The 23466-nt window shown below is 37.6% G+C and overlaps 2 protein-coding genes across 14 annotated transcripts in view; one reads left to right on the plus strand and one right to left on the minus strand.

The window, feature by feature from the left end:
- COLEC10 (collectin subfamily member 10) overlaps positions 1 to 23466 on the minus strand; it is a 450751-nt gene that overhangs the window by 158995 nt on the left and 268290 nt on the right. For 11 of the 13 annotated variants that reach the window (XM_021090573.1, XM_021090569.1, XM_021090571.1 and 8 more), the window contains 2 exons: positions 21989 to 22140; positions 534 to 692 (listed from right to left, as the gene is read on the minus strand). The gene's annotated coding sequence lies outside the window, so the exon portion shown is untranslated. Of the gene's footprint in view, positions 1 to 533; positions 693 to 10810; positions 11816 to 21988; positions 22141 to 23466 lie in introns of those variants that run through there. The other 2 variants (XM_021090574.1, XM_021090565.1) reach the window with 2 other exon arrangements.
- Positions 1 to 23466, plus strand: part of TNFRSF11B (TNF receptor superfamily member 11b) — a 28921-nt gene that overhangs the window by 1773 nt on the left and 3682 nt on the right. Inside the window, 3 exon segments of the mRNA XM_003481346.4 lie at positions 17585 to 17954; positions 22065 to 22220; positions 22223 to 22255. Of these exon segments, the coding sequence (XP_003481394.3) occupies positions 17585 to 17954; positions 22065 to 22220; positions 22223 to 22255 (559 nt within the window).

Consider the following 23466-nt stretch of genomic DNA (forward strand, 5'->3'; position numbering starts at 1 on the left):
TATAAGTAAACTTTATGCATTTTTTGGTGTCTATCTACTTTTATTTATGATTCTACTGTGAGATCACCTCCACTGTTGAACACACAAAAGCTCATCCATTTTCATTGCTATATAGTATTCCATTCTATGGCTACACCACAACTGATTTAATCTTTCTAGTTTTTGGCTAGTATGAATAGGGGATATTTTTAGTCTTCCTAGCCTTCTTTATTCTGTCAAAAATTTAATTAATAATAAACATAATGGTGATTTTTAAATTTCAGAATTTCCATTAAATAATATATGTACCTAATAATAAGTGTTCCTTACTAATAAGTAGACAAATACTTTGATATCTGGTCTTTATGTGCATATACATATGTATGTATATAATAAAGCATCTAGATATTATAGATGTCAGCATTATCAAAGAGAAACCTTTTATTATGTCTGAACATAGTAAATACTTTAGTAAAGATTTCCCTTTCCCTTTCTGCAGTTTCTGAGATTGACTTTATTTTATAAGTAATTGAAAAAAGGAACTTTGTACTTACACATGAAGAGTCCAAATGCCCTTTTGTAAACACCAGGATGTAGTTCTAAGAACTAGCAGCATTACGCCTATTGAGTCCTTTGTACCAGGCATGCCCCTTAGGCACTAGGGACAGAATGGAAAACATGGACACCACTTCTGTTCCCATGGACAGCACTACCTAATGGAGAAAGCAGATATGGAATGTATAATGAGAATAACAACAGGAGAAGTACTAGGTGACTCCGGAATGTAAAAGATTCTGCCTTCCAGGACCTTATAAAGTAAGTTGCTATGCAGTGGTTATGAGTTTGGTTATTTTGGATTAAAGTTCCAATATCAGTACCACCACTTACTTGATAAAAGATTGTGGGCAATTTACATCTCTCTTGAGTGTTAGTTTTCTGTTCCGTAAAATAGAGATAATTATATGCACATATGCAAGATAAGCACATAAAGTTCCTGTTCCATATTAACTCTAGCTTCTAGCCTTATGCTCACAGAAAACGATAGGATGATCTAGACCCAAGTGGTTATGAAAATAAAGTGCTCATGCTGCTTAGATGAGAGGGAGGTGGCCACTGACTATTACCTTGAAGGAAGAGTAAGAATGTTTCACTAGTGGAGATAAGACCAAGGTATCCTAATTCTAAGAAGTGAAAGAAGGTTGAATTGGGAAGCAAAGTATAACTTCTAGATTCTTTTTGTGAGAGCAGAAGAAATGTTGGTAGGCAAGCAGTGAGGGGATGTGGTCATTAGGACTAATGGTATAGTCATGGGCTTTCTGGAATGCTCACTAATGTGGTTAATTAGAGACCTATGCTGCAAGGTGAGGTGGTCACATCACCAAGACTTTCTTTCATGGTTGCTCAAGGAGTCTCCTGGTACCCTGCAAACATCCTGGCCTAGGCCTAGATTTTAACTGGTTGCTGAAACTTCCCATCATGGAGTGCCAGAATCATCCATGGGCCTTCTCAAAGCTAAGCTCTGAATTAATGTTAAGATACTAGGACTTGGGGTGAGGGGTGGGGTGAAGAACTGACGGGTAGTAAGTATTTATCTCGGGACAACTGCCTGATATATTGATGCTTTTGTTGTTTATTTTGGTTTCCTTCTCCTCCCCCGGTGGTGGAGTGTTTTTGTCTAATTTGTTTGTTTATTTGTTTGTTTGCTTTTTGGGAATGATAACTTCGAAGTTTCTAGGAGAATCTAACATACTCAGTCCAAAACAGTCCTGAATCTCATCCCTAGCAACCTTTCTGGCCTCTTAGCACTCATGAACCCTCAGTACAATTTCTAATTTCAATCTGGTCTTTAAGTTTATTTCTTAGGTTAAAACCACAGTTGTCAAATTCCACCAGTCTGGGAAGGAGGCATTCTGTGCCCGATGTTTTATCCACTTAGTTCTAGAGGGAGAGCTAGGGCACTGACTATCAAAGGGGCACTAAACACACATTCAAAAATTCTTGTTCTCCTATCCACTAACTTGCCAGCTGGGTTTCCCTCTAAGCAGCCCTCAGCCCCACTGCCTCCATGTGTCCTTTGCATGAGAGCTTTCTGGGAAAAGCATTATCTCCTTTTGCATCTCATTAACCAGAAGTATTAGCCTGAGTTTCTTTTTGCAGCCCGGGAAAGTAGACTGGGAACTATGTTGCAGAGAAAGAATAACTGTATAAAAATTTATGTTTGCATTATTCAAGGCCTTGCCTTATGATTCCTGGCTGCCCCAGACGTTGCTACTGGAGCAGACAGGCCAACATTATCAGTATATCTGTCTTACCCTGTAGAGCAGTTCTCAATCAGATCAGACTTCTTCCATGCACTTATTAAATAAATCCTTTGTAACAACTCCTGTGCTCTCTTGAAATGAAATTGAGAACACATATATTCAGCGTACCTACGGAATTTTTAAAAATCAGTATACTGGTATCACTATACCATAAAAGAAATAATATATAGTAAATAAAAGGAAAATAATGTATAATAAAATCAGCTTCACTAGGAGACTTAATGAAGTAGTGATATGTTAGCATCCCTACATAGAATTGCCATGAAAAGACCACAGGGAACAAAGACAGGAGCATATGTGTCACACTGGGTCCCAAACCATAATCAGTGTTGACTTTGGTGCTGTGATTTCTTGAAATGGTGAACGATTATCACTAAAGTTTTAAACAAAACAAAGTACAACTCTCTATCAAAGTTTATGTTGTTAAATTCCTAGCAAATTCAATGCATATAAAAATCATGCAAAAGCCAGTTTAAATATGTATATATATACATACACATATATATCTATCATATAAATAGGTATATAAGTATGTGTGTGTGTGTGTCTGTGTGTGTGCATGAAATGGGATTTAAATCCAGGCTGGTATAATGATAAATAGGTTTTTTTTTAACTTATATCAGTTATCATAGGACATCTGAAACTGTGTGGGACATGGGATTATTCTTGATCATTCAGAACATCTAGCAGTACATAGAAGTTAGGACAACAGAAATCCCCCACAAACTTCCAGAACTTCTAGGCAATAGCACTACCCCTATGGTAAATAAAATCTGAGCTCTTTGCAAACATAGATTTTCATTGGATTCATATTTATACTCCCAAGTCTCCACAGTGCCTGACACTAAATGTGTGTTTGCTGAGTCAAAGGAGCTATGGTGAGATTTGCTGGGGTGCTTATATAATCTATCAGCAGTTTCCATGGATATTCCAAGAGAATTTAGCATACTGTCAGAGATGTAACATCCTAATGTTAGGTTTGATCTCTTTTAAAATATAAATATAGCACCCTACCCACCTCACCAATATTTTAAATACTATTTTGTTTATGGCTACTATGAAAGTACCTATCAATACTTTCATAGAGGTCCATTCTTTTGTTTTGTTTTGTTTTGTTTTTTGTCTTTTTGCCATTTCTAGGGCCACTCCTGCGGCATATGGAGGTTCCCGGGCTAGGGGTCTGATCAGAGCTGTAGCTGCCAGCCTACACCAGAGCCACAGCAACGCGGGATCTGAGCTGCATCTGTGACCTACACCAAAGCTCATGACAATGCCGGGTCCCCAACCCACTGAGCAAGGCCAGGGATTGAACCCGCAACCTCATGGTTCCTAGTCAGATTCCTTAACCACTGAGCCACGACGGGAACTCCCATGGAGGTCCATTCTGAAGAAAGCAACAAAATTCAATCAGCTTTATATATTGACTCTTGCAAGTGCTACATGAGCTCAGCTGAATCCCCCTTTCTGATCTTTCTATCAAGGGTTCGTTTGGGTTTGATAAAATATCCCAATGGAGATGTCAGACAGGCATTTGGATCCAAAAAGTTTCAGAGCATAGAAGAAGCCTGGGCTGGAGATAAGAAAATCCTGGTCATGAGCACAGAATGGGTTTTTAAAAAGCCACAGAGAAAGATGTGTTCATGGGGCAAGAGGTGAGGGGAGGAAACAGCCCTTGACTGCATTTCTGATACTGATGGTCAGGTAAACAAAATGCAAATATGAACAGTAATAGCAGCCATGTTTAGAAAAGAAAACAAAAATCAAAATAAAATTTAGCAACCCACAAGAGCAGGAACTAGTCAATCGGAAATCCTAGCAACATCTGTAAACTATCTATGTAAGAAGAAAGAGTGAGGTATAGCCAACTTGAAATACACACAGTATTTTTATGTGACATGTAATTAGTTTTTGGAACTCACTACCACAGAATATTTATTTTGGGGTAAATAGCATAGAAAGGCTAAAAAAAGAATTCTTTTAGACAGTTGTAAGGATAAGAATAGTGTTTCAGCACATTAGGTAAGAAGCTGTGTGGTACCCGCTCCCTCTCACATTCACCTGCCCTTTCTAAATGAATGTTCCAAAGGCCAGAAGAGTCTACAGACACACTAAAATGGTTTCTCTCAACTACAAGGTGACATAACTTGCCAGGTGCTTGGCTAGTGTTTTTTTTTCACCCCGATTTCTCAGAAGCACCTGAATCAGCCAGACTATAAATGAAGAGAGGATGCAGAAGGAAGTGAAATGACATTTCTGAAGTCCTTCTCAAAAAGGAATGTGCTCCTAAAAGCCCTGATTTATTACTTTCTTATTGAGATTTTTTTAAAATTCATCTCTTTAATATTATAGTTTTAATACTGTGAAAATATGGTTTAATTTCCTTGAAACATCTTCTATAAAAATAAAAAGAGTAGCCTTAGGATTTTCACTTCAATTTAGCCTGTACCTTGGAAGCATTTTCTATAAGAGCCTCTTAAATAATCAACCAAAAAATAGGAAAATAGGTGTCAAGATGAATTCAGATTTAAAACAAGACAGTCATTCACCTAAGCTTTGTGACTGCCTTAGGTAAATTTAATATTCTTTTCTGCTCTTTGATCCCCAAACCACCCTTGCCATGTACTGTTACTTTCTTGTTCAAAAAAAAAAAAAAACTATTTATTTTATTCTTAGAAAGCGTGAACATCAAGACTCTGTTCCTAGAAAGTTCTCTCTACCATCCATTTGCACCACCACCATCAAAAAATGTAATTTAGGATTCAGTTGTGGGGCAAAGTGACAATAAAACCCATGCAACAGCAGACAGAGGCAAGGGATCTTGTTTCTCAGTTTTGCCTTAGACTCTGAGGTCCAGCAAGAGTAAGACGCTTTTCTGCATCTTACTTTTCTCATCTCTAAAATAAGGGTGTTGCAGGTTATCAAATAAACTTATACCGTATTTAGTCTATGCAGAGCTATTATGGTTGCATGGTAATTAAAGACAAATAATATGCTATTTGTATAAATGACTGTAATTTGTATTACTTCTATACAATCAAATAAAAACTGTTCTCTTTTATGGCTGAGAGACTCTCTTACTGAGTGAAGTAAGTCAGAAAGAGAAAGACAAATACCATATGATATCACTTATATCTGGAATCTAATACATGGCATAAATGAACATTTCCACAGAAAAGAAAATCATGGACTTGCAGAATAGACTTGTGGTTGCCAAGGGGAGGGGGAGGGATTGGGAAGGATTGGGAGTTTGGGCTTAATAGATGCAGATTATTGCCTTTGGAATGGATAAACAATGACATCCTGCTGTGCAGCACTAGGAACTATATTTAGTTACTTATGATGGAGCATGATAATGTGAGAAAAAAGAATGTATACATGTATGTGTAACTGGGTCACCATTCTGTACAGTAGAAAATTGACAGTACACTGTAAACTAGCTATAATGAAAAAAAAACTGTTCTCAAAAACATAAACAAAACAAAACAGAATAAAATAGGGGTATTGGACCAGGTGATATATGGAAGGTCTGCTTTAGTTTTAATCTTTTGTCATTAAAAATCAATTAAAATTTTAATTAATTATACTTAATATTCCAAACATACAAAAATCAAAGGAACCTACTGATGAAAAAACATACTAGAGAAATTTTTAAAAAATCTGTTTTGTTGCAATTGTCAAAGTTTCTTCTGCCTAGTTGGTTTTCATTTATAAGAAATTCTGTTTAAGTCAGTGAGATCACTCACAAGAGGAAGCAGCTTTTGAAATGTTACCTACTTTTAAGTGGGAAGACTGGTGTTTTTGGATCACAGATAAGTCTTTTAACCCCCAAACTATTTTTTTTTTCATTCTGCAACAAGTCCTGGTCTAGCATAAAAGTTGTAAATGTGTGTATTTTCATATCCCATTCCGTTAGAGGCCAGGTCCAAGATATTCCCTCAGGACTTACTAAAGAGGTATAATTATGGTTACTAGCAATCTCCTTAGACTCCCGGAACAGGGTTTTCTTTGAATCTGTATTCACGAGGAAGTACTTGACAACTGCATACTGCTCTTTGGAATAAATGTCAAGCCTTCAGGTGAAATATGCATGATAATGGGTAGGTTGACATGACCATTAAATACTGCACTGGACTATCACATGAGCAGATGGACAGAACCCTCTGCTCCCACACTGTTTCCTGTCTCTTTTTTTAATATCTGGTCAAAAAGGGGAAAAAAAATCAACTAGCCTGTGCTAAAATAAAGGTCAGCTAGAAAGTATGAGTGATGTTTATTGACCCACAATGTAGTTGTTAGTGCTGTTTGTAAATGTTTTCTGTTCTTCTGGTGAGGATGGGAGGGGTGGGGGCGGGGGGGGCATGAATAGTTCTGGCAATGACTTGTGAGTTAAAAAAGTCACTTCCAAATTAGAGCACTTAATTGCCTATATACGACCCCCCAATTTTTTTCCCTTTTCCTCTTTCATAGCAAACCAGCCATGTTCTAGATATTACTTTCTGTGTCATCCTAGGTCCTGGACAGAAGGCAATACTAACAGCCTTCATTTTCACAGAAATCCTCTGATGCAGAAATTGGTATCTATTTTACAGACAAGGAAACTGAGGTCCAGATGTTAAGTAATTTTACCCAAGGTGACCTAGCTGAGAAATTTTTCTGCCCTGTAGGAGCTTACATCTAGCAGAGGAGTCCAGTGAAAAATACCCATAAAGCAGCAAAGCCTCTGGGCTCCTTCCACTGGAGTTCTCTTCTTTACTGGGGTTAAGAATGTCCCAGTTTCAGGCTCCAAGTCATATCCTTGGGCAAAGTGATTCTAATGTATTTTTCAACCCCCTTTTCAGTTCCTCCTTCAGCTGGAGAGGGTCGCCATGGTTTTTATTGTTGCTGTTGTTCTTCTTCTAGATTTGACTTGTAAGTCCAGATCCCTTAGGATACAGAGCATGAGGCAAACACTATATTTTTTAGTTCCTTATTAGAAAGGGCAATCCTAGGGAAGCAGGAGTGAGAGAAAGAAGAGTAAACCAAAAAGGAAGGAAAGCAAATTAAAGGAGGTGCATTACTGTGAAGCTGCTGTTTATTGTAAAGTGCAACTGACTACTCAGTCTCACAGAACCATCTTCTAGAGAGGCTGTGTGTACTACTGCATTCAGGAAAGGAGAGAGAGAAAAGTCTATTCACCAGGATAAATGATAGATAGATAGATAGATAGATAGATAGATAGATAGATAGATAGATAGATAGATAGGAGATGTAATGGCATGGAATGGGTAGATAGATGGATGGATGGATGGATAGATAGATGGGCAAAAAACAGATTGTACCTAATTTTATATTGTGCCATAGATGATCATATATATACCTCACTCCTTCACAACCCTACATACCCTCAAAGGGAAGAATCCATTGTTAAAAGCCTAGCTTCATATAGGATTGGATTTGAAGCCCAACTCAGGCGTGTACTAGCTCTATGACTTTTGACAAGTCACTCAACTTTTCTGACACTCAGAGTGTCATTAACTGACACTCAGTTTTTTCATCTATAAAACAGGGATAATATTATCACCTGAGATGTGGTTGGAGAGGATGGATGATAACAGCATGTGAAGACAAGGCTCAGTCTAGAGCCTACTATGTAATAATGTCATAACATGTTATGCTATTATTATTCACCATATCATCCAGGGATTCCAGTATGTTTCACATGTCACAGGCACACGATAAATGTCTATAGGCTTAAGTCACATCCTATTTTATTCCATTTCTTTTCCTAGTTTCTATTCCATTTCACAATCACCATGGCTGTTCTTTTCTAACTTTCTCTCACCAGCTACCCATGACCATATATTGATTAGGTTTCAATCTAGATCATTGGAAACCAAAGTGATTCATAGGATGATGTCAGCAGTGTACGGTCTTCAAGGAAAAGTAGAAATAAAATGGAATTTACAAATTGATGTTCTAGAATATCAACATACTAAAATGTATGGCCAATTCTGAGCCCAAAATGCCAGGGACTGTAGCTGGAAAACTCTCAATTAGTGATAACATTCTGGTGCTTGTCAGGTGGGGCCTGAATGGACATAATTATAAGGAAAATCACAACCAGCCCTGCTGTTGTGTTGAAGTGTTCAGAAATGATGTCTTATCTCAAATCTGGTGATTAGCAAAAGCCCCAAAGAAGAAATATTAAGATCTGAGATCCAAAATATGGGAGATTTCTTCATAGCTCCCTTGGAAAGTTTGAAGTGTTTGCATGACAAATTCTTTTTTTCCCAGGGAGTTTTCCCCTTTATCTGTTAATCTATTACATGTTAATTGTCTGTAAAACTCCTCTGATGTAGCAAAAGTATCATGAGCAAATCTGTCCTAACAATTCTGGTTGATTCCAAACACAAACAAGGTACTGTTAATTATTTTTAAAGCATCCAAACAACTAAAGGAAACTTCTTGAAGGGTGCGACAACACCAAGAAAAACACATTTAAGTTTTACCTGGAGACAATCCTTCTGCCTCAAGGGATGCAGAAAGAGTATAAAAATTGGCCCTACAATTCATCTAATAAATCATAATCTCTTGTTTCCTTTCCCCTGTTTACTTAGTCAAAGCCGTTGGCAGCAAACCAGTTCCTAATAGATGAACAGATGTAATGCATTTGCTCTGCAACCTTTCCTAGAGACCTGATCCCGGCTATTGTGGAAATTACTAAGCAGGGGTGGACCCTCAGGTGGGGAGCTGGCAGCAGCAGATAAAACTGTCAAATCAACTACTTGCTTTTTCATGCATTTATCTTTAAAATGAAAGCTAAATACAAACAGTACAGTACATGCAAAATGCCAAGCACAATGATGAATGTTCAAAAAAACATCTTCCTTTGGGCCAATTCTGTCATCACTCTCATTTTACAGATGAGAAAAATGCAGATTTTGTGCTTGTCCTTGAAAATTTACCCTTTAGGTGGTGGCTATTTATCTGTGTCTGTGGAATCACCACTAATCCTAATTACACACAGTAGGTATTCAATATATCTACTGAAGGAAATTAAAATATAATAAAATAAATACACTGAATCCTTGCTATGTGTAAGACATCATGCTAAGCATTTAAGGTGTGTGGAAACAAATCCTTTTCTATCTGGGTTCTCTAAGCATATCTGTGGGACTGCCTTGAAAAATTTTACTGAGACCCCAAGCTAAGAAGATACTGAAACTTTTTAAAAACAAATCAGGGATGTCTTTTCTGGAGACAATTAAGGATAAGATATATAACCAACTTATAGCACATTTTAGATGTGTCACTTCCTACTGAAGAAATTTCAAAATGCCTCCAAAGATGAGTCTGGTTCAGAATGTCCCTCATTTCCCACCTCCTGTGTAATTAGAGTATATAATAATGACTCCTACTTGTCTGAAACCTTATTCTCTACCAAGTTTGTGTCCTTTTACTCACTTAAAAACAATGTATAGGGCTAAATAAAATCAGGCTTGTTCTTACTTTAGAGGTAAGATAATAGCCAAAGGTTACTAAAGCTGGTGGTTGAACTGAGTTTGGGACTATGGTACACATAAGGTTCCCAGCTAAAATATGCACATCATTCTAATGGCCAAGCTGAATACTTTTTGGAACTTACTGTTCATTGTCCATTTAGCATTCTTCTTGAAACTTTCTGTGATATCCCTACTTTTTTCACCTTCTCTTTTTCATCCCATCTTGCAAAAGTTTCTAAGTCCCAAAGGTTAACATTTTAAGCTTTTTTGCTTGTGTACAATATCCTGGGGCAATGCCATCCCACCCCTCTCTGTTTCTGGAGCCACTGGTGTGTTTTCAGGTGGGATAACCGGAAATCTCTCTTTAGCTGCATTTCCATCCTGAATAACCCAATATATCTATTGAAGCGTCTACTAGACATCACCACTTGAGTCTCATAGTCGGCAGATCCAAAACTAAATCCATTGTTTTCCTCCTTACTGTTTCCCCCTCCTACTGTCAGTAATTAATGGCAATATCACATCTCTAATAATCACAATGCCTGGGCGTGTTCTTTTTCACTTATTCTTTCTAGTACCTCACCCCCATGCAATCAGCTAACATGTCTATAACTTCCTCTCCTCCTTACCAAAGTCTAATTACAGCTTCTCATTATTTCTGACCTCTTTCTCTGTTGAGTCTTTTTGGGATCTTTTTCCTCCTCTCTTCTACCTCCAAGCACGTTTGCAGTGATTTATGAGTATTTTACATCAGGCTGGGTGTTGGGATGAATGTTCCTATCAGACAGGAACATTAACTTATTCTAATTCATTGCTGAGCAGCATTTCCAGAGCATAGTAATTGTTTCAATGAATATTTGCTGAATGAATGAATAAATAAATGATTTAAGGAATGGAGGAAATTGGGAAGAAGTTACTATAAGATGGTAGAAAACCAAATAAACTAACCTTCATAGGAAAAGAGGTTTTTTGGTTGTTTGTTTTTAAATCTTTGTAGTTTATACTACAAGAGATCTTTAGGAAACTTACCATGATATATATCCTGGATGTTTCCGTTCTTGGCTAAGACGAACTGTAAAATACCATGGTTTCCAAATTGACCAGAAGTTTAGCTAACTCTGGATAGTCCTCAAATAGTTCTCTGTGGCAAAGATCATGACGAGAGATCACAAAAGGAACTCCCAAACCAAGTAGTTATTTCAAGCTTTGCGTGGGCTCCTTTTAATGAATTTTCCATAAACGGAAACCCACTGGGTCACTCATGGTTCTGCATACCAGAGAGCAAGCCCCGGAGTCTGGGATTGGCTGCATTGCATCATGCAAAATAAACCTGCTGGAGGAAGTATATTCTTCTTGTATCCTTTAAGAAGAAGCATATACCAGTAGATTACTATAGTGAAATCACTTGTCATCTGATAAATTTCCATCTCAGTAACCTTCGACAAGTGCTACTCTTAGCACAAAAAGGAAAGCCATCAGTTCATCTGGACTTCGCCAAGACTTCAGTTGACCTCACTTTCGTAATCTCCTAACTCTATGCTCTGAAGTCTTAATGGGAAAATGAGCATTTTCAGGCTTGCTTTTGGGCTGTGCATGAAGGCTGTAGCATATGTGAAAGCAGTTGGTAAATGTTAAAGGATTTGGGAAAAAAATAGTATTCTATGGTGCATACTATGGGTTTTAATTCTGTCTCCACTAATTACTGTGACCTGGGATGGCTAGTCATTCTAAGACTCCTTTTTGTAGCTGGTGAAGACTTAATGATGATAATGGTAAACCATCCTAAAGTAGGTAAAACCAATATATTATATAGATTATTTTTCAGTTAACTGCCTGGCGCAGAGTAGAGATTTAAGGTGCATATGGCAGAATAGGAGAGCCAAAAGAGAATTCCACCTTCACAGTGACCATTTTTGCTTCCTGCACATACTACTACCATATCAGTTCTCTTCCTAAACATGGGAATTTTGATTAGAATTTTACAGGTTTGGGACTAAGAGTTATATGATTAATTGAAAAATCAGTTAATAATAAAATTACATACCTATTTATTAAGCATTAAATAATAAAATATACCCCTATATATTAAATATTTTATTTTGACTTAAAACATTTAAATAAACATTCATTCACCTGTACTTGGAAATACAGGCAAGGCCTTTCTTGGAATCCCTGTTGGCTAACTGGAGTTGCTTGCTGTCTTTCTTACAAAACCATTATCTAAAATGTATTGCCCATCCATTTCAATTTTGGGATTTATTTATTTATTTATTTTTATATAATGATTTTTATTTTTTCCCATTATAGCTGGTTTACAATGTTCTGTCAATTTTTTTAATTTAATTTTATTTATTTTATTTTTTTCAGGGTAATAGACTTTTGTTTTTGTTTTTAATTGCAACCACCAAAAAAGAAAACTATGGACAAATATCTTTGATGAATTTAGATGCAAAAATTCTCAACAAAATTTTAGCCAACCGAATCCAACAACATATAAAAAAGATCATATACCATGATCAGGTGGGATTCATCCCAAGTGCACAAGGATGGTTCAACATACGCAAATCAATCAACATCATACACTACATTAACAAGAGAAAAGTCAAAAACCACATGATCATCTCAATAGATGCAGAAAAAGCATTTGACAAAGTCCAACATCCATTCATGATAAAAACTCTTACCAAAGTGGTTATAGAGGGAACATACCTTAATATAATAAAAGCCATTTATGACAAACCCACAGCAAATATAATACTCAATTTTCTACTGTGCAGCATGGTGACCCAGTTACACATACTGTATACATTCTTTTTTCTCACATTATCAGGCTCCATCATAAGTGACTAAAAGGAACTCATAAAGAGCAATTTTGGAATTTAAATACATTTATGAAACAAATTGATTGTACAACCCTCTGGATGTCTTCCCCATGTTGTTTTTATAGTTGTCTCAGCTACCCTAAATTCTATGGTAGTTTTTTTTTTTCATTTTTTCCTGCCTCATCTTTATCAAGTCATTCTCCAAACATCCAATTTACTATTCATAGAAAAAAATTTTTTTCTCACTCATGTTTACTGATTTCCATAATATTTGGATCACCTAACTATAATTACAACTACAACATATACAGACACATATGTACAATGAGCATCAACAGAATCACCAGCAAGCATACAATTGACATTTTTAAGAGTGCATCTTCCACTGGTGAGAACAAATGGGAGATGGTGTGCTGAAGGAGAAAGCATGGCTGAGAATTCGGTGTACTGGGTATCCCTTGGTTTTAGAGAGGGAATGGAAGGCATGGGTATATGGGAAAACTTGAGGTTAGTAAGAGAGTTCTGCAGTATAGGCATACCTCAGAGATACCTGTGAGTTCAATTCCAGACCACCGCAATAGAGGGAACATTGCAATAAAGTGTGTCACATGCATCTTTTGATTTCCCAGTGCATATAAAAGTTACGTTTACCCTACTAAGTGTGCAGTAGCATTATGACTATACAATAATGCCTACACCTTAATAAAAATTAATTACATAATTAAAAAGCACTTCATTATCAAAAAATCCTAACCATTATCAGAACCTTCTGCAAGTCGTATTTTTTTTTTTGCAATAATAACACTGAAGATCACTGATCACCGATCACCACAACAAAGAGAGTAATAATGAAAATGTCTGAAATATTGCAAGAATTACCAAAATATGACACAGGGACACAAAGTGAGCAAATGCTGTTAGAAAAAATGACACCAATAGATGCTCAACACAGGGTTGGTACACGTACAAATGGAAGTACTTTGCTTTCCACTGTAAAAAACTTACATCTGCAAAGTACAATAAAGTGAGGTACAATAAAGCAAAGTATGTATGTAAAAAGGGGTTTTACAAATAAAATAGAGCAGAAGAAGTAGGAGAAGAGTTAGAGCAAGGCATTTGTTTCCAAGTTCATTAGTTACTTAAACTCTGTCAATATTACCATGGTAGAACATCAAAATGCTAGAGCTAGAAAATGCTTTAAAGAACAACTAATTCAACCCACCACCATATTCACCCACTACCACCACCTGCTAACACTTGATAGATGAAAAAAGATAGTTGGGTTTGAAATAGAATATTCTTTAACACTGTCCAACATTTAAAAAAAAAAAAAAAAAAAAAAGGAAGTTAAGGAGAGGGACAAAATTACTAGAGGTGGAAACCTAACTGTCATTTCAAGAAAAGAGACATGCAGGAAGGAAGAATTCCTTCTAGAATTCTAGTGGTGGGAAACACTAGATTAGAGGACTTCTGGATTCCCTTCAAGTATCTACACCAAAGAAGGGCAGATAGGAAATGGGAAGAGGAAGAAAGAAAAAAATGGAGAGAAAAATTCCATTTAATTTTTCTTTAAAAGTCAAGCATAAAACATCCAAAACAGAGTGGCTTCTTTTATAGAAAGCACTTTATGCTTCTGCAAAGACATCCATGCATGTGTTCCAGCTTTTGCAGATATTTATCAGTGGTTATGCATTTCAAATAAAGATTTATTTTTGAACTCTTATTAGACTTTAAATATTATCAGCTGGTAAAAGAGCTAGAGCCAATATTAAGATGACCTGTCCTCCTTTGGCATCTTTTTCATTGCTTTTCCAGGAAATGCACAAGAAAAGTGAGAGAGACCTGAGATGAAGAGCTTTATTAATTTTGCCCATCCTCTGTCCAATAACTGGTTCCAGAAATTCTGTGCAGGAATTGAGGCTAACCAGAGATGGAGACTTAAGCATCCAATTTTGGCCACACAGAGTTCTGCGTTTTTGCCAAAGTGGAAAAATTTCAAATAAAACACAGAGGTCCAGTAGAACTTGCAGAAAACAAGTTTGCAGTCCCTTAAGGCTTTCTGATTTTTAAAAATATATATGATAATTCCCTGCGGTGGCCTAGAAGAAATGCCCTTCACTCTTATAATTGCTCGCTAAGCCTTAAGTCAACCAGATTTATTTTTTTCTCTGTGGATTCCTTTCACCTCAGCTTCCCTGTATTTTAAAGAAATGGCAACTAAGTTCCAAAGCATGGTTTCAGGAAACCAACAATGTCATGTCCAATTGCCTAGAAAAATACAAATTGCATCAGTGTTCTTGGTTAGCTCTTATATTTGTGTGGCTGCTTCTAGTGAGGGACACAAGCACCATGTGGGGGTTTTCCCATCTTACCTTCATCACTTCTTGGAAGAGAGAAGAGGGTCAGCTGATGAGTGAGTGAGCCATGTTGGCATGGGGAAGCGGGGGTGATGGGAAGTGAGGCAGGGTAAGACTCAGGACTGCTAGCCCCAGCAGGACGGGGCTCACTCAGCAGTAGCAAGCATCCATCTGAACCTCTGAGCCAGGCCTCTTGTAAGAACAGAAGCCTCAAAAGTGGTTTTTTAGGAAGTCGAACGTGAACATAAAGAGGAAAAAACAAAGCATTTTCATTGCTTTCCTGTGTCTTTGCAAGTTGCATCAGGAAAACGTCATGCATTGAAGATTTTATAAATATTTGAGCCAAAGTCGCACAAGGGACTTTGAAAAATATAGCATAATATATTCAAATAACCAAGTAGCAATAAAGTCAGTTCCTCTTACTTCATTTTCTTCAAAACATTGATGGTTATTTGTAATTATTTGTCTTTTCACTTCTATGCTGTCTGCCTCCTCACTAGACTGTAAGCAGTTTGAATATAAGAGGTACCCTTGTTTTGTGTGCCACCAAAGACTGAGTTCTTCTACAATACCTGGTACACAGTGGGTGTTCAATAGATATGTGTTGAATGAGTAGACAAGACTCCATCTATTTCTGAAAGACCCAAGACAAACCAGAGCTTTCACCCATTACTGGTCCATTTCTTTCTTCTAATGGTGACCTACTTTATCTGAGGCAATAAAAAGCCCCAGGGAAATTCAAGAACATACTTTCCCCAGAAACCCTCTGGTCACGAGAGTGTCACGAAAATACCACTGAAACAGACCTGGTTCTGCACTATGTTTTACTTTTGTAGGTTAGGAATCCTTGACATCACAACACTCTGAAAATTGCTCTCAGCTAAGAAATCCAAAGCCCTACATGAGATGTTTCATTCTTATCATCTGGTTTATCAGCTTATATTAAGTCCAGACAGCCCTGATGCGTGTCATGTGCCAGTGAGAAGTGAACAGAATTACTTACTAAAATGCCCACAGGCCTATGAAGAAGGACTTTCTTTACCTTTGTCTCTCCTAAGTCAAAAGGGAGTGCTGTTCCCCTAGCTTGGCATTCCCAGCCAGGAGAACAGCAAAGGGTCAAAGGGTTTTCTGTGAGATTTCCGGAGTTCTGCAAGGAAAGAGTTTGGAAAAAATTATCATGTTTGGCCTGCCACCTCCCAAAGCCTGAAAATAGTCAGTGTTGATCCCCGCACCACAAACAAACAATAAAAACCAAACAAACCATCCCCACATCCAAACAACACTGTTTCTTTGACTTAGTGTGAAGAACTACTTCAATGTTCCCTTGAAGACCTTCCAAGATCTAGAATACAGGATAGAAAACCCATTTGGGGCTGTCTTCCCAAGCAGCTCCTGGCCACGAAATCTTCTTTCCCCTGTACATGGACCTCTTCTGACATTATGCATGGAAGCTTCTGAATCCCTGCCTGCTCCTTGAAGTTCTTCCACATTAACCTTAAAAGGGGTGGTCATTTAATTTTCCAGACATCATTCACCTGTGAGATTCAAGATGGAATTTTATGATGTTCTGCAGGAAATATCAGTCTTAAAATTCTAGAAGTTTTCCAGTAGATTACATGCTCCATAGAGACAAAGATCATATCATACTATGAGCATATTTCTGGTATATTTCTGGTACGCATTCAAAGCATATCTGTTGCATGAATGAATGAATGATCAGAATGACTAACTGCCAACCCTTGACTTCAATATAATTTGGAATCATGACATTTTAGAATGGGAACACCAAAAGAAAAATAGCATCTAGTTCTGAACGTGGCTACTGTGACCACCCCGTTTAAAGACTATAACCTCTCCACCCTCCCCTCCACTTCTCCAATCTCTTTTACTTGCTCATTTTTGACAACACTTATCTCCTAACACGTAATCTGTTATTTTCTTACTCCTCCAGTTGGATGGTAAACTCCATAAGAGAGAGTTGATGGACTATTTTATTCACTGCTTTCTCTCAGTTGCCCAGCACAGAGCCTGGCACATACTAAGGGCTCAGTAACTACCATCAAGTGAATAAATGAAATTATATTTATTGAGTGTGGACTTCATACTCGGGGATCAGTGCAGGTGATTTTTTAAATCCTTAGCCCTAACTTCATACCTGTGGAATCAGAATATTTAGGGCTGTGAATCCCAGGAATCTACATTTTTTTTTTTAACCAAGAAGCCTAGGTGATTCTGGTATAGCTGTTCTGATAATTACTAGTTCATCCAATTCACTAAACTGGAGACAATCCTGAAGCCCGGGATAAACTGTCACTCAGGGCACATGAATTATGTAGCAGTGCATCTACGTGTAATCATTTTCAGTCTGATGAGCTTTCCACTCCAGCCAACTATGAGCTAGATTTACTTAAGATGTTTTGCTGCTATTGCCATCTTGGTCTTTGAGGTTAAGCTACTCAGAGGCAAGAACTGTGGCTTCTTAACTTATTTTCTGTGGTTGTAGCTCAGTAGGCAGGGTGGGCATTGAGGCTTTAGGTAGTAAAGGACTTTTTGAGGTTAACGATGCACAGAAGAACCACCCCATTTCCATGCTAACCTGCCGCTATTTCCCTTTCTTCCTCTAGTTCTTGGACATCTCCATTAAATGGACCACCCAGGAAACTTTTCCTCCAAAGTACCTTCATTATGACCCAGAAACCTCTAAGCAACTGATGTGCGACAAATGTCCTCCTGGCACCTCCCTAAAACAGCACTGCACGGCAAGGCGGAAGACCGTGTGTGCCCCCTGTCCTGACCACTATTACACAGACAGCTGGCACACCAGTGACGAGTGTCTGTACTGCACCCCAGTGTGCAAGGAACTGCAGTACGTCAAGCAGGAATGCAATCGCACCCATAACCGCGTGTGTGAATGCGAGGAGGGGCGCTACCTGGAGCTAGAGTTCTGCTTGAAGCACAGGAGCTGTCCTCCTGGATTTGGAGTGCTACACGCAGGTAGGTATCAGCTTCCAGGTGTGGCCAAATTCATTAGCATCATTCAAAGTCAGGTAGTATGGAAAATTTGAGGGAACATGTTTGTCCTGATGACATTACAGGATAGAAAGTTGCAAAGGTAATGGAACGTGCTAGGTATGTACCATGTGTCTGGATCGCTGCCAAAGAACCATTCCTCAGAGGAACGCTCTGCCACTACGGGACAATTTAGTGACAAATCTCAAATGCAGCAAATCGCTTTCTAATGAGATGCATGGCAGACTGCTCTTTTTTAAAGGCCTACCCTCGGAGCTGCACTGTTGATAGCTGATCTATACCTCTGTGTTGCACTTCTGCATGGACAACGTCAAACCGCAGTGCTTTCTGACAAACATCAGAAATGTTAATTGATACCAAGAGAGTAATGATGCTGATATTAATGAAGCTCTGGAGTACTAACAATGAGTAGTTATAATTAATTATGCAAAATATGAAAATGGCTAGGGGAAAGGCAGCTCATTATTAAAAATGAAGCTGGTTCTTCCTTTGGCATGGGAGTTGAGTGTCTAGGAGGATAAAGACGGGAGCACCATCTCTTCAATGAGCTTATGCTTTATCTTTGACAAACAGCTTGTCAAGCCAAGAGTAAGTACTTGTCAGCACACAATGTACTTTCTCTTTTTGCATTTTAAACAGCATGGTTTTTCTTATTAAAGTACAGTTGATTTACAATGTTATACCAGTTGAACAGCACAGGTTAAGGCCAGTGTGCATTGAATCTTTTAAAGCTGCAACCCACATGTGTTTTTGTTTTGTTTTGTTTTGTTTGCTACATTCACAGAGCTTCAATGTAGTCTGCGCCTCTCCTGGCCTGAGAAAATTTAAGAGTACTCACTTTTCTGGAGGCAACAGTAATCAGTATAGATTCCAATTATTCAGTTTGAAGCAATGTTTTTCAACCTCAGCACATTTTAGAGCTAGATAATTCTTTTCGTGGGCAGCTGTCCTATACACTGTGGAGTGTTTGGCCACATCTCTGGTCTTCGGCCACAAGATGCTAACAGCAGACTTTCCCCAGTTGTGACAACAAAAATATCTCCAGACATCGCCATTGTCCCCTGGATACCAAAACCACCTCTGGTTGACAGCCACTGGTTTAGAGGCTGCAAATTATTTGGAACTATTTTAACTTTCAAAAGTTGTGATATAGAGTTTATTTAAATATTCATGTTTATAATATTTAAAGGCATACAAAAAGAAACATATTCAAAAACTGACACCATCCTGCTGTATAGCACAGGGAACTATATCCAATCACTTGTGATGGTACATGATGGAGGATAATGTGATAAAAAGAATGTATGTGTGTGTGTATGTGTGTGTGTGTGATGGGGTCACTTTGGTGTCTAGCGGAAATTGACAGAACATTGTAAATCAACTATAATAAAAAATAAAAATAACCCCCTAAAAAATTGAAACCTATGAAGTTTCCTAAGGTGTAAATTTTATAAAATTAACCACAGAAGGTACAAATTGCATGACAGTCCTTTAAAGTGCCTCTGGTATGAGTCTTTGAGAGAGAAACTGGTGACATTTCCTAGCTTTTATTGGATGATACTTTGGGACTTAAAAGCTAAACCAAGTTGAATGGGGCGGGGAGTGCATCCAACAGAAAACAAATCCTTTTAATTCAGTTCAGTAATGTATATATGTAAAAAAATTTCATTAAGCAGGGATTATGCAGTTTGGAAACTAGAAAGTTTTGAAAATAATGTAAGCAGTAAGGATTTTTCTCACGTAAGTATGACAATCTGTTCGTAGAATGAAGTAAGCAGGCAGATAGAAGACTTAGTACAAAAGTACACATTTATTTACTTACCTGTCCCATCCTAAAAAACCTACAAAGTAGTTCCTCATGGAAAATAAGAGGTTTCCAGTGCAAAGAGAAGACAAGATTCTATGGCATGTTCTAAAATCATTTAATTACCACCCTTCGTTGTTTTGAAGTCAGAATGTCTCCTCTCCATATTTTACAGCTGACCCTTGAACAACACGGGTTTGAACTATGCAGGTCCACTTGTGAATTTTATTTCAATAATAAACACTACTGTACCCCATGATCCCAGCTGGTTGAATCTGTGAATGTGGAACCATGGCTACAGAGGGCTGACTATAAAGTTATAGTGGGATTTTCAACTGTGCAGGGATTGGTGCCTCTAACCCAGCACTGTTCATGGATCCACTGTACTTACTTCATTTTATCTGTTAGGTTTGTAATTCTCATGTAATTGCTTATGGTAAACTCCACTAAAAAGCAAAATTCCTCTTGCCATTCTCGTTCACATTTTGCCTAAATTATACTTTTTACATTTCTGTTGACATTAATAAGGCAAAATCACTTACTTACATGGATACATCTTTTTATAAGAAATTCTACCAATCACAAAAGAGGGAAGTCCTCTTCAGAAAGGTCACTATGTAAAGCCTCCAAATATATTAAGAAACTTTCCTTCTATAATTATTGGATTCTTCTTGTTAAAGAAATTTTTTAAAAGTCATTATTAAAGAACTTTAAAGGCTAAATTACTCAAAGAATGTCCTGTACCTAGGATTTTCTCACTGTGATGCATGAGAACACCCAAGTCATCAACACGTATGTGAAGAATGACAAAGATTCTTCTTTATGCTGTTGGCAGAGGGAGACTGGGTCCAGATGTCCAAGATCATTTATTCCCAGAATATTAGCAATGACAGAATACCATGGCATCCCTGGCCCAGTACATCTGCTTATGACAGTGTAGAATTTGTGCAGTTGGATCCCATTTAAGGAGAGGAGTGTAGTGAGAAAGTACTTAAAAGACAGATCTCTTTGTAAGGTGGTTCCTAAGAGGATGTCATTTCAACTCCAGAAGTGGTATATAAAATGTGAATGTTTCATGCGGGGTTCCCCCTTTTCTTTTTTTTGCCAACCCTCTGTCATTTTTACCAGTCTATACATCCATCAATCTCTTTAGAAAAGAAAGAAGCTGGAGATGAAACTAAAACCAAGCCACTGTGCTCTTTTTTTTTTTTTTTCTGGTTTTGGTAAAGGAGACAATGAGATGGGAGGTGGCAAATTTTGATAAATCAAGTTTATTAACTTTCTGTAGCTTTCATTTGTTCCTTTTGTATTTGTTATCTTGGGTAAGCCCAAACTGACCTGTAAAAGGCTACATGTGGAGACTGAAGTCTAAATTTGTTCAACTAGCTTACACTAGATGGAGGTATTTTCATATGCAAATACACTGTAATGTATGATCTACCAAAGCATAGAGTCAAGGGTTTGAAGATATTTATTTTAAATAGCATCTTTAGTTGTTCACTGGTTCAAGTGTTCCCACCAATGATAGCTCCAAATTTATCAAGTATCTTTCCACCACAAAATAAAATACCCTGACAGTTAGCCTTCCCTGAGATTTTAATGACTGTGCTCTTCTAAAACTCAACAGTTTAAGTAAATAGTATCTTACCTCCCATTTACTATGTAACTGCAGGCTTACTCTTTTGAGTTTAGGGCCAACTTTATGACCACCTTCAAAAGTTTATTATCATGTTGTAAATTTTTACTTCTCAAGGTTAGCATACTTATGAGTTGCTTCACAATTAAGATTCAGGAAAGAAATAACGTCAGTAGGAACCAATTGGAATTTAACGATGTGACATTCAGTGGGTACTGACTTTGAAGAGTGATATTACGGCAGTTACACAGCAGTTGTCTTCATGATTTCCCGGGAATAACTGTGTGGAGAATATGGTTGACAACAAGATCTTACTGCCACTTCAGCGCAGGCAGGACTAATTGAACATCTTACCCTGCTTTCCTTTCCTTTCACATTTTGTGCTTTGTAGGTACCAGCTGAACAAATTTAAATTTGTGTTTATATTACTAGGAGGGGACACTGCTGAAGGAGCTAATTGTACAAGTTTTGTTCTGTCTAATGAAGTGAAAAATGAAAATGCACAAAAGTTTTTGTGCAACTTAATAGCAGCAGTAAAAACCAAGTGAAAAGTCTTACCAAAACTCTGTGAAGATGGTATCTGTTGTGAGAGTATTGGAGAAGAATGTGCTAAATGGCTTGGTGTTTTCTGTAGGAACTCCAGAGCGAAATACAGTTTGCAAAAGATGTCCAGATGGATTCTTCTCGAATGAGACGTCATCTAAAGCCCCCTGTAGAAAACACACAAACTGCAGTGCATTGGGGCTCCTTCTAACTCAGAAAGGAAATGCAACTCATGACAACATATGTTCTGGAACAGTGAATCGACTCACAAATGTGGAATAGGTAATGATATTTCAAAATATCAGTCTTTGTACCACCTCCGAGTTGAATACAAGAACTTCTGGCCCTTTTTGGTCAAATTTAGTTTCCCTTCCTTGGATTTTAACCAACATAAGGCTATTCTCTGTGCACTGATGCTAAAACCACAACTCAAAAATCTTTCAAAAAGTCCCCATCTTCTCCCAGTCATGCTCCAAACTTCGACTTTCACACTAGAATCAAATCTTACCCATGGAGAAAATCTGGGTGGTGTGATGATTATGTTTAAGCCCAAATTATCAGAGTACAACTTGCTGAATTTTTTAAGCTCTGCACTTTTATCACTTTTAAGATTATCTATATTATAAGCTAAAGTATAAATTGGCAACTAAGAAGCATAGAGACAAATATAAATGACAAATTAGAGATGCAGCACTGACTTTGTTACCTATGGTATAACTATCTATTGCACAGAAGTTCTAAGTGCCTCTACTTGTCTTAAACTGTTTATTCAGGAAGGGTTACTAGCTCCAAATTCAATGTATCTGAGTGTATCCCATGTTGGTGATGACACTAATCAGGTTGCTGTCCTCACTTGTCACTCCTACAACCTAACTAATCTCAGACCTTCTCCCAAGGTCTCATCACATCAAGGATGACCAGCCCTTTATCACTTAACCAGCTTGACTCTCTCCAAACATTTGTGTGTGTGTGTGACATAGATGTATATGAAGCATAGGAACGTGGTTGGGAGATTTAAGATTCAAATCCAGTTCCAAGATTTTTTCATTGTGTAATAAAAATCTTGGCTGTTATTCAGACTTTCTACTTTCTTATTAAACAACAGAATGAGGGGATGGATAATAAGAGGGGTGGCCTCTAACTTTAACATCCTCATTAATTCATCTTTAAATTATATCATTCTTTGAGCACTTACTTGTGCCAGATACTTTTGCTATGTGGACTTTAATTTTTACGAACACACTGTGAAGGTTGTTCAAGTTAATACATGAGCTTGAAGGCAGCGCCAGGATTCAGATTCAGACCTGAACTCTTCGTCCCTGGGCTATAAACTCTACCCAGATACTCAGGTCATTGCACTTCTTTTATAAATATCATGTTTTTGTTTTGATTATTTTCCCACTGATTGTGTGCTTATACATCTGTTCCATCTTGTTTCCAAAGTTAAACTATGTGTGTGTGCAGAAAATAATATACTATTACAGATTTCTTTT

This window comes from Sus scrofa, chromosome 4, assembly GCF_000003025.6.
Source record: "Sus scrofa isolate TJ Tabasco breed Duroc chromosome 4, Sscrofa11.1, whole genome shotgun sequence".
Lineage (NCBI taxonomy): Eukaryota > Metazoa > Chordata > Mammalia > Artiodactyla > Suidae > Sus > Sus scrofa.